This window comes from Thermobia domestica, chromosome 2 (assembly GCF_964235325.1).
Source record: "Thermobia domestica chromosome 2, izTheDome1.hap1.1, whole genome shotgun sequence".
In the NCBI taxonomy this organism is placed as follows: Eukaryota; Metazoa; Arthropoda; class Insecta; order Zygentoma; family Lepismatidae; genus Thermobia; species Thermobia domestica.
In genome coordinates, this window is record NC_137455.1 from 5,152,308 (window position 1) to 5,168,627 (window position 16,320).

The 16,320-nt window shown below is 35.6% G+C and overlaps 1 protein-coding gene across 1 annotated transcript in view; it reads right to left on the minus strand.

Moving 5' to 3' along the window:
- The window catches only part of LOC145669900 (uncharacterized), a gene marked incomplete in the record, with an annotated part of 529,127 nt that extends 525,356 nt beyond the window's left edge, over nucleotides 1–3,771 (minus strand). The window contains 1 exon segment of the mRNA XM_081738249.1: nucleotides 3,060–3,771. Within this exon segment, the coding sequence (XP_081594375.1) occupies nucleotides 3,060–3,362 (303 nt within the window).
- Between the last annotated feature and the right edge of the window lie 12,549 nt (nucleotides 3,772–16,320).

The following is a 16,320-nucleotide window of genomic DNA, read 5'->3' on the forward strand; positions in this document are numbered from 1 at the left end:
TGAGAAGAATATACATCCCCCTTTAGTTCCTATGAAGAGCATTCTCCTGCTTCCCTTACATATCAAACAGGGGTAAATGAAACAGTTTGTGAAGGCATTGAATAAAGATGGTAATACATATTATGTAATATATAATATAAAGTATTGACACCCAATGCTGCATTACAAAAGCTGTTTCTCAGAAGCAGTAGCTAATAAAAGAAATGTGAGGTCAGATTCGTTTCTCTTGCCCCATAATTAGTAAGAGTCAACTATTTTGAGAAAGGAAACATTTAGGTCTTTTTTTGTTGCCCAGTGTTATTTTAAGTGAAGAAGAAGCGAGATTCTTCTGGTTTGTCCTCTGTTATCGGAGGGAGAATGTTGACCCCATAACTTTCGATCTCTTAGTTTGACCACGTTAATATTTAGTGTGTAGACATATCAAGATACGTAAAATCGAATGATATGAAATTCGAACTCATAAAATAAAAAGAGCAAAAAGTAGGGTCTACTTATATTTTTGGCACAACTTTGACCTCCCCATAACTTTCGAACCTATACTTTGCTCAAGTTAAAATTTGGTGCTTAGACTCTTTAGGACATGTAGAATCGAATAACATCAAATTCGAACTCAAACAATGAAGAGGCCTAAATGTGTCTATATTTTTGACAAAAAATTATCTCCATAATTTGTGATCTCTTAGTTTGCGCGTTCCATTTCAACTACCGGAAATCGTGCTATTTCTTCCACGTGAGTTACAAACTTTCAAAATTCCTACGAAATTCTAGCGCAGAAGTAACTTTCTTAATCCGTTTGTTTCAATAGTAGCCTGTAAGCCTGTGATATTGCTTAATTTATCCATATTTATTAATCATAATTTAATAATATCTTGCCTTTTCTAAAGCTTCTCCAAAAATACCAATATTTTCATAGTGTTTCCTCAAAAAAAAAAAAAAAAAAAAAAAGATGGACACAAGGCCATATTGTCATAATTTCTAGTGTTTCCTGAGATCTTTCCACCTGGACCAAGATGAGATAAGAGCTAAGATGTATGCTGGGGTAAGGGATGGGAATGCGAATGGACCCGTGAGAACATTTGCTTGACAGCTATGAAGTGAAAGGAAAACATGTCCCCCTGAGATCGGATTTAATTTCTTTTCTCTTTCCTTAATGGAGATCTTGATTGTCTTAGCTTTTACAAAGCTGATTATTTAAAATAAAGTACGAGAATGTTTACGAAATTTTCAGTGAACGTTAAAAGAAATCAGAAGGGGAGTGTAAATTCACGCCCTCATTATTAGACATCGGATTTTAAATTCATCAGACTTAAAATTCATAAAATATGCATCAAACTAAGCTGTTAAATGTGTTGAAAAAATATGCACTTAGTATGCACCAACAATGCAATAAAAGAGAATGTTTTCTAACATGCAGCAAAGTTGTGACCATGTTTTGTGTGTGGAATATAACATCGAAAGTGTACTTTCAGGGACTTCTTTTCAGAATTTATTGTATGATATATACAGTTTATGTACTCCTAACTTTTTAAAACACACACACAGATTCTGAGATGAGAGTGGACACAGTGATATGAGAACACGATATTACAGTGAATCTCTTGCTTCTGAACTGATGTCGACACGATATTACAGTGAATCTTTAGCATTATCAGATTTACCTTGACATCTTGGGAATTGTAAGCGTCTCTGCCCTGCTAATCGTTTGCTAACATTATTGATCCTCCATAATCTAGGCATTTTTCTATCCCCCACGAAAACAGCCATTCTGTTGGATAGACATTTAAATGTATTCAAAATATAAAATAAACAAGATTTATTGCATGATATAAGCACATATCTGAAATTTTTTAAAAAAGAAACATAGAATGTGCTAAACATTACTATAAGCTTTAACTTTTGAAATATGCATTTATATACCATAAAACTTCAAATTCGAGCTGTATTATTGTTGTTAGAAACACCTACCAAGTTTAACAGAGATGTATATAAGCAAATAAAATATGCATTTTCATAGAAATCCGACGTCTACTCATCCTGCACTAGTTTCAAAATGAAATGAAATGAAATCTTTGAGTTTTACGTCCCACGGTTATGCCGGTTAGGCTAAAGGAGACGGTGATGATGAGTAATGAATGCAATAGTGGAATGAAGAAAGTGGGAGAACCCCGAGAGAACCCACGCACACGGTGTTTGTCCACCACAAAGTTCACTTGGCGGGGGCTGAGATCGAACCCGGGACCCCAAGCACCAGAGGTGAACGCTCTACAACTGAGCCACCGCGGCCTTGCACTAGCTTCAATCTCAAACAGTAGAAATTGTGGGAATGCTTCATCGAATATACACCTATTTCCCAATCGCATAAATTCACTCTCCCTCTTATTGAACACGAGCACTGGAGTTGTAAGATTTTAACTCCAAGTAATGAGGATGTTTGAGAAGCCTGAAAGAATATATACGCTATATTGCATCAAAATTTAGCAATTTTGGTTAAAAAAAAGGAAAAAATATTTTTCTTATCATATTATTAAAATAGAAAACTTCGAATTGTGGGTGAACTTATCCCTTTTCCCCGCTTATCTTTAACTGATTTCAGTTGCAACCAATAGGGATACTCAGAACTCCTTAAAGAAAATATACGCTGTTTTAACAAGATAACATGATTTTCACCTAGTTTATAGTGGAGGATTGTCTTGTACGTATACGCTGTGGTCAAACTAGAGACATGGGGTGGATATACCCCATCCCTTATTGTTAATGGATTTCAATCCCAAACAATAGGGTTATTTCCGAAGACTGGAGGAAGATTCATACCAAGTTTCATTTTTTTTCGACCGATCGTGGAAGACACAGATGAACGAACAATGGACATACAAATACGTGTAAGTCGAGTAGTGAAAGCTCAGTATGCTCGCTTCAACAATATATAATAACACAGTTTGATTTGAATGTAAATTCGTGATATTACATAAACATTTGTAGCAATAAATATCAGAACTTTTAATTATACTTTTTTTATGATGAACATGAAAGGGAAAAAGGAAAAAAATCTCTGTACTCACCTCCCAGTCCGTGTAATTGCCATAGCCCATGTGGTTGCACGTACATCGACAGTCCTTGATGTGTCTCACAATGTCTTCGTCCCACAAAGACTTGTGGTTCATCAGTGGCGTAGCACCACTGGATCCAGCCCCACTATCGTTAACGCTCCCACTGTGCGAACCGCCCGTGTCAAAATGCTCTGGTTTTAGCGTCTCAGCGCTGTAATACGGAGGTTTATTTGTATCTTTATAACGCCATAGAAGGCTCCTGGGAGCCGAGTTCATTCTTTCATGCCTATTACCACAGCTACAGCTGCGTTTCATCTCGATGTACGAACCCAGGACTGCTCTTTTGCGTGACAGAAGAAAGAACCACGCGAGCCCGACAATTTTTGAAGCTATTTTGATGTTGTTTTGAAGCAAATCTCTCAAAAGAAAAACTGGTGTGTCTTCTTTGTTTTAAAAAAATAAGTTAATATGCTTTTACAGTTACTGTTGGCTTACTAATAATTCTTCTATGTTAATATTTTCGTAATAAAGAAAGAAGATATCTTAAGTAAGTTTTCTGAGCGTGAAAATGGCGTAGCTAGAGAATCTCTCGCTAAGCCAGCCGCGCAACAAACAATGCAAGAGTGACTGACCGTCCGTTTAAAGTGAAATCAGCTCGCGTACCATTTACCGCTGAAATCTCCGGATGAATCTTCTGCACCCTCACTTCGTGACCGCCTGTTCGGTAGCCGGCGCACGACTGCTGACTGCAAGATCGTTTCTCCTCGCAGGATGAGAGATAGAAACAAACAAAGCCGTAGGCGAATCGAGTGTGCGCATTCTGGAAACACCAGAACAAATATGATACTTCAAGAAAAAAATCTCAAAGAGAGTTGAAACGGGGTAGTATTGCTCTATATAGAAGTCAACTGTTTAGAAAACATAACGCGGTGGAAGAAAGTGGCGTTGGTTCAGTTTATGAACAGACCAAAAGATCATCCTTTTCTCCAAACTTTTTACTTAGAAACAAAATAAATCCTATGTGACTTTTTTAGTAAGATAACAAACAAAAAATTGTACACAAAAATAAAATTACTTTACTATAATTTTGAAAATTGTGTTTAGTTAATCCATTTGGTAAATTTTAAATTTCAGCACCACATTTTTTAAATTTGATTCAAACACTTTTTCTTGTACTTTTATTAATCAGAACCGCAAACATATAAAGATATAATTTTTCTCTTTTGAGATATGAAAATTACTTATTCACTTTGTTTTAAAAGGAAAAGTTCTTAAGTGCTAATTCCGTAGTCTGAGTTGATAGATGGAGCTCTTGCCTTTTCCAGCAAATAAAACAACTGTTGAGCTGAAAGCACGCAATAAAATGTTTCGTTCCCCGAAATGATGCTTCATCTTGGATCTCAGCCAGTTAAATGTGTATAAAGCAACATTCATGATACATGTTGCAAGTGGTACGCAGAGAATGGTTTCCACATTTTGACCCTTTCTAACTTCTACATGATATTCCGAAAAGTTTACCATATTCGTATTAAGATATATAGATATAACAGTTGCACGTGTCCTGAAATGCGAAGATTATTACAATTTTCAGTGTTGAAAATACGAGGTTAATTCAGAAAGTAACCTCTGTTTGGCAGTAAACAAAAATCCCTCATATATATATATTTATTTTTTACTTTCATCTGAAAACTACAGCTGGCCTTTATTTTTCAACATAGTCTTCGTGTAAATTCAATCGCTTGTCATAGTTTTTCACCAAATCACATATCCTTTCTGCATAAAGCTCGACCACCTTCTAATTCAACCAAGCTGTCATTTGAAGATCCTCCACGTTAACAAAGTGGTGTAGTGCTCTTCTTCATATGTGTGAATAGATGAAAATCAGAAGGAGTCAAATCTGATCTGTGTGGAGAATGATCAAATGTCCAATTTGAATTGGAGCGAAATGTTTTGTGTAGTTCAACTGCAAACGCGTAATATAGCCTTTTAAAGTAGGATGGGTGGCCAAGATTTTTTTGGACAAGACTATATATTGAATATTACGAACTATTTTTAATAAATATTGTCTGTATAATAATAGCTTTGTTCAACCTGCTTCATTGGGATCAGCTAAAGAAAAGAAATTATAATGGCGAATAAGGTTGTCCTCTTCTTTCATCCCATAGAATACGACAGGGAAAAGTGAAATCAAAGAATAGTAAATATTATAAGATCTCTCATAACTGGCAACAAGGCGGCTTCGTCATTTCAAGGTACTCTTTTGTCGGATAATTGGATTATGTTGAATATATACTCTTCATTTTCTCCAGTCATTCAAGTTTTAATTTGAGTGTGAGAACATTTCTCTTATGTCTTGCGTGAGTAACCACACCACGGAATAAAGATTTTGAAATGCCTTTATGCAAACTCAGTATAGCGGCATACAGCTCTCAATTTCTAGTCTATCGAGTTTCGCTCCTCACGTAAAGTACAAGCGAATGCACGTGATCTCTCTTAGCCAATGAAGCGCTTAGATTAAGCTATTGTGTGAAGCATTCACTGTTTTAAACTTGTCTGTCCGAATCAACAAAGAATATTAAGCTGCCGTATTTTGATGTTGCCAATTAATTGGGTGTCAGTTACGACACATCTTACTGTAATATGACAATAGGGGAAGAATGAAAAATTTGACTAGTAGGGTGGTCCGATGGTTCTCTATTGAAATTAAGGTGAATGTACATACGCACGTACCAGCCGCAAGAACGAGAAATTAGATCCATTGCAATGCAACCAACACTTTGATTATAAATTATCTCAACTTGTGGACAGTTTATTATAAAAGTTAAATTATAAAACACACACACACCTCGACCCAAGTGCAAACTATGTTCAAAATTTCATTTGTAACGGTTTCATGAGAAGACGACATACAGCATCGATTTTATTTTTATATTAGGTTTCCATAACATGTATACTCATGCCATACACATGTTGTTGTTTGTTGCGGCGTTATTAATTGAAATAATAACCTTTTACATAAGGTGAGCATAACCTTAATAGGTTAAATGTCAAATGACTTCTGGTAGAAAACTCAGCAACACAGCACAGGAACGAACTAAAACCACTTGTCCAATGTCAAAACTCACTACGCGTTCAGCAACTAAGCTAGCCTACTCAGACAGGCAGGAGGCAGTAGTGTTTGTTGAACAGCTGGGGTATCTAGATAGGTAGGAGACAGTGAGTTGTTGAACAGCTGGATACCCAGACAGGCAGGAGGCAGTAGTGCGTTGTTGAACAACTGGGGTACCCAGACAGGCAGTCCATTGTTTAACAGGTGAGCCATGGAGAAAACACAACTATGAGAAGTTTTTTTTTTTTTTTTTTTTTTTTTTTTTTTTTTTTTTTTTTTTTTTTTTTTTTTTTACGAATTCAAACTGCGACATTCTGCACAACAAACCACAAATAACATTAACAATTCATTTGGGCCAGGAATGGCAAATAAACGCATTACTCACCATTGCTTTGTTAACTTTTGTTCTAGTGACACAGCATTTTGCAAGTTGAGCGCCATGGGCACAGATTAACAGCATATTCGGCTGAGCTCCTCAGGAACACTGTGGAAGCGGGCTCACAGTTAAGTCTTGGTACTACTGCAGACGTGTTATTTATGCATACATTATATCAATGTCGGTAGTAGCTCCGTGTAACCAATAAGGTGAAAATTTTGGACTCATGGAGGCAAGTTCTATACATACACTAAGTCATCGTAGCAGCACCATTTTGTGTAATTTCATGGCTTAAGAGTCTTCATCCCGGCGAAATTAAAATACCGCTAATTATACAGTAATTATGTGATATCTTCAAATAGATAAAAGATAATCGAAATGTGGAACAAGAGCGCTCTAGACAATGTTATTTTACATGAGATACCGTTATCACGACTCACTTATCTGCTTTCGATTTCGAGCCATCTTGAAAATCGGCATTTATTTTTGCGTTTCTAAACAGATGAAAACGGAAAGCCATTAAGTGACTTGTGATAACGGTACCTAACGCAAAATAATATTGTCTAGAGCGCTCTTGTTCTATATTTCAATTATCTTTTATCTATTTGAAGATAGCACACAATTACTGTAAAATTAGCGGTATTTTAATTTCGTCGGGATGAAGACTCTTAAGTACATGGGTGGCCCAGCACTAGAATAAATTGTACACTGTGTGATGTATTTGTTTTGAAAATAACATAGCCACACACACACACACACACACACAAATAAAAGTTTTGTGCACCAGAACTCAGGGTTTGGATTCAATATATTTTGTTATATAAAAACAAAACTTCGAAATCCCAGGACAATGGACCGTGTCAATTTTTTGTTATAGGTGAAAGCTTGAGGGATTTTAGATAGAGAGGATGCATGTAACACGGCCATAAAAAATTTTTTAAAAATCTGTGTGGCTGATCCCAGGGTATTTGTTACACAGAATCCAAGTTTCGAAAACCCTAAGACGATTTGCCGTGTCAATTTTGTTTTATGGGCCAAAAATCTGTCTTCCCTATCCAAAACCACTCAAATTTTTCCATACAGAAAACTCTTTTTTTTTTTTCTGTGTGGCTGTGTCATCTTTGAAGATAACATTAATTTCTGTGCGTATCAGAGGGATCTATGTTCGACAGCATCCAATGGGTTCGGAGAAGATAAGCCGTAGATGAAAAAACAATGATTCATAGTCAACCACAAGAAAAAATGAAATGAAATCTTTAAGTTTTACGTCCCACGATTATGCCGGTTAGGCTAAAGGAGTCGGTGATGATTAGCAATGAATGAATGAAATGATGGAATGAAGAAGGTGGGGGGAGGCGGGAGAGCCCCGAGAAAACTCACGCACACGGTGTTTGTCCACCGCAAGGTTCACTTGGCGGGGGCTGGGATCGAACCCGGAACCCCAAGCACCAGAGGTGAACGCTCTACCACTGAGCCACCGCGGCCCCCTCCAACCATAAGAAGTAATGTTTATAATGTAGAGAGCATTCTTTAAACGTGAGACTGGACAAGTAGGAATTAATAAAACTTTCAAAACCGCTTGACATATTACGATGCGAAAAGTAATCTGGATCTTCATTTGATGCACCAACATCTTCATTAGAGAGGTCTATTTTATCAAGTAAATAGTTAGTTTCATCAATTGATAAACATTTAGCTTCCATTCTGATAAACTAACTCGAAATAAAATAAAGCTGGCACAAAAGTAGACTTAGTTACAATTACTTTCGAATTACAAGAGAATGAAACATTTTTTGAGGGGAAAAAATGTTTGCTGTTCACACGCAAACAATCGCTATTAGTTTAGAAGGGTTGCGAAATAATTTTTATGCTATTCTCAGTGATGCCAACCCGTGGGGAAAATCCCATATTGTTAGATTTTTTTTATTAACAGTGAATTCTCGAAATGGGATAAAGGGAATTTCCGTAAATATTGAGAGGGTTTATGGGATTTTTCATATCTGTTCTATTGACTCCAACAAAATTATCAATGGGGGAGGAGGAGAAAAATGAATCTTTAATAAATGTGAAATTAATGCTAATTGTCAAATTTTGTTGCTATAAAATGTTTGTTAGTGTTAAAGTGATTTACGCAGTCACTTGTGAATGTCAAAAAAAAAAAAAAATACCAAGGAACGTTAATTGTAATTTGGCATTAAGAAAAGAAAAATGAAAGAAAGAACAGAATTAACGGAAGAAAATAAGACGAGAAACGTCGCACTTCAAAATCGTCTCTTACAAAATAATTGATGAATGAAGTTTATGTAGTTTAATTACGTTCAGTAGAAGATTATGGCACAAAAATGTGATTGAAATACTAAATTCATAACGGAGTGTACTTATTTTCATCAGCATTTTGAATTGTCTCTTTCAATTAAGGACAATACTAGTTTATAAACTTTTAAATAAACGTAGACGATCGGAATTTTTGAGTAATTCCTCCATATATTGAAGAAAATCACTGATCTATATATATAAAAGAGAACGTACAAAATCCTTTGTCCGCTCATCACGCTAATACGGCTGAACCAATTTCTTTCATTTTTGGGGGGTTATTAGGATTTGGACCCTAGATGGTTTTTATCATATCACTTTAATTTTTAATTACCAGTGTCTTGAGATAATTGACCATTCAAGTGTCCATAACGTACAAATCCTTTGTTATTAGTTCATCATAGGTAAAATAAACGTATTTATATGCAACCCGCATGACCGTGTCACTCGGCGGGTTAACATAAATGACAGGCGATATACAGCGGAAAATAGCTTGAATCTTCTGTTTAAAATTTTTTAATTGATTTGCTTATTTTTACAGACACTTTTACAATATGCCAGCACCGGGATGACCGCAGCGAAGCGGGGCGGGTTAACATAAATGACAGGCGATATACAGCGGAAAATAGCTTGAATCTTCTGTTTAAAATTTTTTAATTGATTTGCTTATTTTTACAGACACTTTTACAATATGCCAGCACCGGGATGACCGCAGCGAAGCGGGGCGGGTTAACATAAATGACAGGCGATATAATGTTAAGATTTACTGCAATCTTCTATGGTTTTTATCATATCACTTGAAAGCGAAAAAGTAAAAATTATCTAAGTAACAAAGTTTATTGCGTTCCGGGGTGACCGCAGCGAAGCGGGGTGAACGCTGCTAGTATACACTAATTTTATTCATGTGTTTTTTTTTTTTTTTTTTTTTACTTTAGAAAATTTTGTTATTAGTATAGCGTGGGAAATTCGAAAGTAAAATGGGAATTTCTGCCTCTCGAGATGGGATTTTATAACGTTTCAGCTTGGCATCACTGGCTGGCTGTGTTCATAATATTGATTGTTACTGTTAATACTTCAAGCCAGGGTACAGAAACAAACGATCATAAAACTTCCAAAATTAGTAAAACAGTGTCTTACGCAATGGGGCTAAGCTAAGGACCAACACGGTTCAGCGATACAGAAAAGCCATTGCCACATACTACATGAGTCCCGTGGGATCAATGCAAGAAAATTTGAATTTTATCAGGAACTGTTAACGATATTACAAAATTATAGCAACAGATTAACGTTTCAGTGAGAGTTACATATTAGACCTACTACATCAATGGTGTCTTGGACCCAACGAGTAAAAATTTGGCCGGGAGTTAATAGCTTTAATTTTACACAATAAACTTATATTCGCTTCAAATAAAACACTTTAAGCACAATGGATAAGAGAAATGTAAGCCAAATTTTATACCAGAACTAAATTATTTTGTATCTGTTTCTTGCTTTATGATACTTCCTTTCTTATCTTCCAGTTTAATTTTAGGCAACCCGCAAAACATATATAACAAGATGAATAACTTTCAGGCACTTGACAAGACGGTTAGGGAACTAAATTAACACTAATGTTATCTTGGGTTGCATAACTTACGCATTCTGGTAACCAAAGCAATGCTAGTTAAAGAACCAATCAATATAGCCTGCCTCTAACTAAAAATAGGACCCATAAATAGTGATTGTTATCATGGGACTTTGTTAACTATAGAAATGGAAAGAAGAAAATAAAATGAAATCTTTCAGTTTAACGTCCCACGATTATGCCCTTAAAGCTAAGAGAGAAGGATGATAAAAACAACTGAGTGATGATGGAAGATTTGGTGAAATGAGAATGTGGAAAAAAGGGAGTAACCTGAGAAAACCCACAGACACGATGTTTTCTATCACAAACTTACTTGAACGGAAACTTACTTCACCGGAGTCAAACCAGGAACCTCACACACCAGAGGTAAGCGCTCTGCTATCACTGAGCCATCGTGGTCACCAACTGTAGAATCCACTACAGGAAAACAAAGGAAGTGCCTGCATTTTGAAAAGTCATAAAAAGTGAAAAATAAACGAACATTTCAGTTTTCCTTAAAACTCAGACTTATCATGCTAAAAAATAATTCCATCCCAAGGAAGACTTTTTTTTCTTTTGCATCTCTAGTTAATATCCTCACCGGAAATTAAACCCGGGACTACGAGCATGTTAGCCAACCAGAAAACTACTAACCATTATGTTTGTTTACTAATCTCCATCTACACTCTTACAAAAAAGCAAGTTATGTAGAAATATAAACTTTTGCGAGATCCCAACTATTTCCAACAGCTTGAAGCTTATGTATTTATATTATAAGTCTCCTGTATAATATTCTTTATTTCTTTAAAAATTTTACTCTGTCCTTTGTTAAAAATAAAATTTAAGAATAATACTACTAATAATAAACGTATATTTGTATTTTGTATGAAAAATCTGATTAGTTAGTTTTTGTAACTTCTTATGAAGATATTTTATCAGCCAGAATTGAATTTTATAGACAATGTCACAGCAATAGCACAGGTAGATAACTTTTATTTCTTCTCTTACGGTTGCCTAGGTTACGAAAGAAATTTAATATTCCTTACCACAGAAAAAACAATTCTAGTATTTGCTTTCTAGGAAGGCAACACTCCATACTCTTACAGATGAGGAAAAAAACTCTATAAAAATCCTGCTTGTTTCGAAAATAAAAATAAACTGTGATTTTATTTTCAACATAATTAAGAATTCTTGTCATTCAGTTTAGAATAGCGTTTACTTTTTAAAAAAATGTATCCTGTAATTACAAGATAAATTGTGCTAATTTCAAATAAAAGACAAAAGCATTATGGTCAGATTGAAAAAGGGTTTTTATTGCAAAATTGTCTGGTAAAAATATAATTTATTTTAACGAAAGTTGTTTACCAAGACTATACAAATTAATTTGTTCAATTTAATGTAGTCACGTAGTTACCGAATAGTTAATGTGCATCCTTCTGGCTTTGATTCTCTGAAGGAAAAAAGTTGTTGTACTTGAGGCGGCAGCGAATTTTAAGGTTTTAAAACTGGATTAATAGCAGGAAACTTTATGCTAGTATTTCCCGAAGAATCTGTTATTACGGCTGACACTAATAAGAACGAAAATGGAGATTATAAGAGAAAGCATAATTTTGTCGTTGATTCCCGGTACTGAACACAGGACCTTCGAAAGTAAAATTTTGAGTTAAATATTCAAATGTGTATCTAAAACTGCAAAACTCATGTTTCTTGTTAAAACTATTATTATTATTATTATTATTATTATTATTATTATTATTATTATTATTATTATTATTATTATTATTATTATTATTATTATTACCAGGGCCCGGATCTTGTTCACCTAAAATTTCCTAAAAAGTGACCTATAAAATGACACTAAAATTCCTGTAAAATGACCCTAAAATTCACAAAAATTGAACTTAAAACTTGCATTTTCTTAAACGTGTATTTCATTAAACATTGATATTTTAAAATATCTATTGGATTTTAATTAACGCTCCTCACTTATATTCACAAAGTTTTGTTTCAGTTAGTTGCAGTCCATGATCATGTATGTCCATTGTACGGCATTGTACGAACTGAAAGCGTCAATTCACTCCCAAGTTGAAACTAGAATGCACTTTTAAACAATTTAAGTTCTCAAGTGTAGACTACATGAGAATAATAGATAAAAACCTTGTTTAAAATATTTGTACGCCTTCTAATCCATTTTTAGTTATTCACATGATCACATCCTTTGTGGTCAACCAACCCAAAACTATCTGTTTGAACACCTACCAGTCCCCCCACCTTTCGTCAACCACTTACAGCTTAGTTTTCATTAGCTAAATGCAGTTTTTCCACCCCAACAGTCAGGGAGCAAGGAAAGAAGATATTTAACTTCGTCTTTTTCACATCCGTAAACAGTGTTCATTTTACGATTTCCTTATGCAGAAGAAAAAGAATAAAAAGACCATAAGTGACCTAAAAGTTACCTTAAAATATACAAGAAATGACCTAAAACTTCAAAACAGCAAAAAGTGATCAAAAGTTGACCCTTAAAAAAATATAGTTTTAGAACCTAGAGTTGATGGATGACGTTTTTATTTGAACTTCCTCTGTCCTATGCGTAACAGAAAAAAGTTGACTTAACAAGATCCGGGCCCTGATTATTACCTCTTCTAAACAAGTCTTTAAGGTTAATTTACAATGTAGTCATTAAAATTAATGATAAGAACAATGTTTTAAGTAGAAAGTGAAAGAAAATCTACATTTTGAAATTGTTAGCTTGATGGAACTGAAGATACTTTTGAGAAACACAATCAGAATACCCGGCCTCCCGATTCAAACTCTTTTACTCATTCCAAATTTCGGTATCCTTCTTCGTTTCTAACGCTTGTGCTTTCTCTACTTGTGGTTCTGGGGTTCTTCTCTAATGAGAATACTTATACCAGACACAAACTCGACCAATGATTCGAATTGTATATCGTATAACTAGTAGGTTGTACAAATTCGGTGTCGGAGAGTGACATTAAACTCAAAACAAATCAAATCAGACTCTTGATCATATAGCAGGAATTCTAACAGGCCCTCAACCAGCCACAGAGGCTTGGGGGGCATTAATATGTCAGGGGGGCCAAGTCGTTAAAATTCTCTTGCACATATCTAAATTGTGTTTCTTGTGTTCAGGTCTGGAGGGGTCACGATAAGTTTAGGGGGCCCAGGCCCCCTAGCCTCCCTCTAGTTGCGGGTCAAAATTCTACTTGCTTACGCCAACTCTGCACTGGACTTCAACATTGACACATCACTGATTATTATGCGGATGATTAAAATGGGGGAAGAAATGCCATTCGTACGGTAAACATGCACCAGATACATTTTAGTTAGGAAACATCTATGGAAGACTTTTTTGTTTCCCCAAGAGTAAGGTAAGCTCTCGCTGGTGGTTTAGTAGCTAGAGCGCGAGTTTTTGGTGTATGGAGACCCGAGTTCGAATCCTGATAGAAGAGCATTAAAATTTGAACACAATATGGTCAGCGTCTCACATATCCGTTGTGCTGAAAAGAGACCCGCCAAACTTCAACTAATAAAGAAGGATAAAAGTAATTGTTAGCTCAAAGACGGTAGCTATAAATAATAACAGTTATAATTCATTGATTACATTGATACATGATAAGATGTAATGCTGGTCTTTCCTTTCTGTGGCGATAAACTTTCATCTATTGAAGCCCACGAGACGAGATGAAACAGAACTCTTTCAATATATAAATAAGGGCGGATCCAAGGGGGGCTATAGGGGCTATAGCCCCCTCCCTTGACCCTCAGGTATACACTGGATAAAATGGACTTCAATCCTGAATTACACTGGATAAAGCGGCAAACTATGGTTTAGCCCCTCCCTTGATCATATCCTGGATCCGCCACTATATATATATAAGGTGTTTCAAAACAATACCGACAAGTTTGGAAGGTGATTCCTGACACCAAGATAAAACAAAAAGTATAGACCAACCTGGGTACACAAATGCTTCCTTTCGGAGTTATAGGCCGCTGAAAACATGAAAAAAAAAAACGAAGTTTAAAGGTCCATAGCTCCAAAGCTATGGGACGTAAGGTAGTCGGGTCAAGATTTCACTTGGGAGCTAATATGTGCCCTATCCAAATATCCATGTTTGAGAATCCTAAGGTACTGACGCAACAATTTTTATAGAGAGAGTTTCGTTGCAGGCAAGTAATTTGAAGTACTCACCAACTACCTCTTTAAAAACTGCTGCGGAAGTACCACAGATTGGTCTATACTGTTTGTCTTATCTTTGTATCAGGAATCACTTCCCAAACATTGTCGATGTTATTTTGAAACACCCTGTATATCACACCACCTTGATGACCTCCTTTCGAAACGAGCCATCATGGAGGGAAATATTGGATTGATTTATGAAGTTTGGATGATGAAGTAAACATTAAGTAAACACCTTTGTCAATGACAATGACATAATAGTCCTGGTTCTAACCAAGCAATAGCAAAATAACAGTGAATGTCGATTTTCTAACAGAAAACAAAAGAACGTTCTCCTTTAAATTTTGCCCATTATGGATGGAATAATAGGATTTGCAACACTGACGGACAATCCCTCTGTGTCTTTCATCCGAACAAACATCCGTCTCTTTTTCTCTAACAAAGAAATCGGGATTTGTGTGTAGTCAGTCACTCCCCGACGAGGACTGAATGGTAACTAATTCCGGCAAACACCACCAGATAGCGCTAATCCAGGGAGATGGGCTTAGTCCAGCGTCAGCCAAAAAGGAATTTGTCATCAACATGTCGCGAGAGAGTATGGGACGTTGAATTTCAAACAAGGATGAACTAATAGGTGGTTGCTAATACGTAGGAGCAAATCTTCTCTTCAAAGGATTTCAAAACATAATTACTTACTACTCTTATTAAGCAAACTGAGCAGACTCCCGAATAGTGAAGTAGCTAGCATCTGTTATTACTGTGCTCATGTTCCACGGTTTGATTTCCGGCAACGCTACAACGTTACTCTCATTCGTATGTCTAAATGTAAGACCATATCCAAGATTGAAATTATTACGAAGTAGGTGTTGAAGCAGGGGTGTTATGTAGAAGGGAGGCAGAAACAATCACCTCCCCTCAGTTTCAGGAATACATTCTAATCAACAATATACTAACATATGCTAATGAAACACGTGATACCCTATTACAGTGGTTCTCAACCGATGTGTCGCGACACACTGGTGTCATGCAGTCCCCTGAGGTATATTGAGAAATTTTAGAATTCATAAATCACGAAGAATTTAATAATAATTAGTTAAAATCGAGACAGAGTGTACTTGTCAACAACTCTAGCAGTACCCATGCCACCGGGCCAAAGCTGTGACAAAATTCTTCGAGGACAACGAAATTAGTGTTCTTCCGTGATCAAGCACTAGTCCTGATATGAACCTGATTAAAAACTTTTGAAGCTTTCTGAAAGAAAAGTTAGAGAAGAAGCACATTAGAACAATACTTCAATTGATCAAGGAGATCAAAAATTATGGTATCACGATGGTGAGTTGAAGGCAAAATGTGCTAAATTCATACATATGATGCCACAAAGGATGAAAGACTTAATAAAGAATAAGGGATTTTATAGGAAATATTAATCTTTGTGTGAGAGATAATTTTCTTGTAAATATTCCTTTTTTTCTTTCTTTTTCTTTTTTTTTTTTTTTTTTTTTACAATTTGGATATACACACTTTATAATAATTATATTTGAATGTTACGTACGTATTTGTTTTATTGATATTGAAAAGCATATACCACACCCACTAGAAATTAGGACAGAGTTACAAAGTAGTAATTTGGACAAAGTTCGAACGTATTTTCTCACTTTATATCGTAAGAATAGT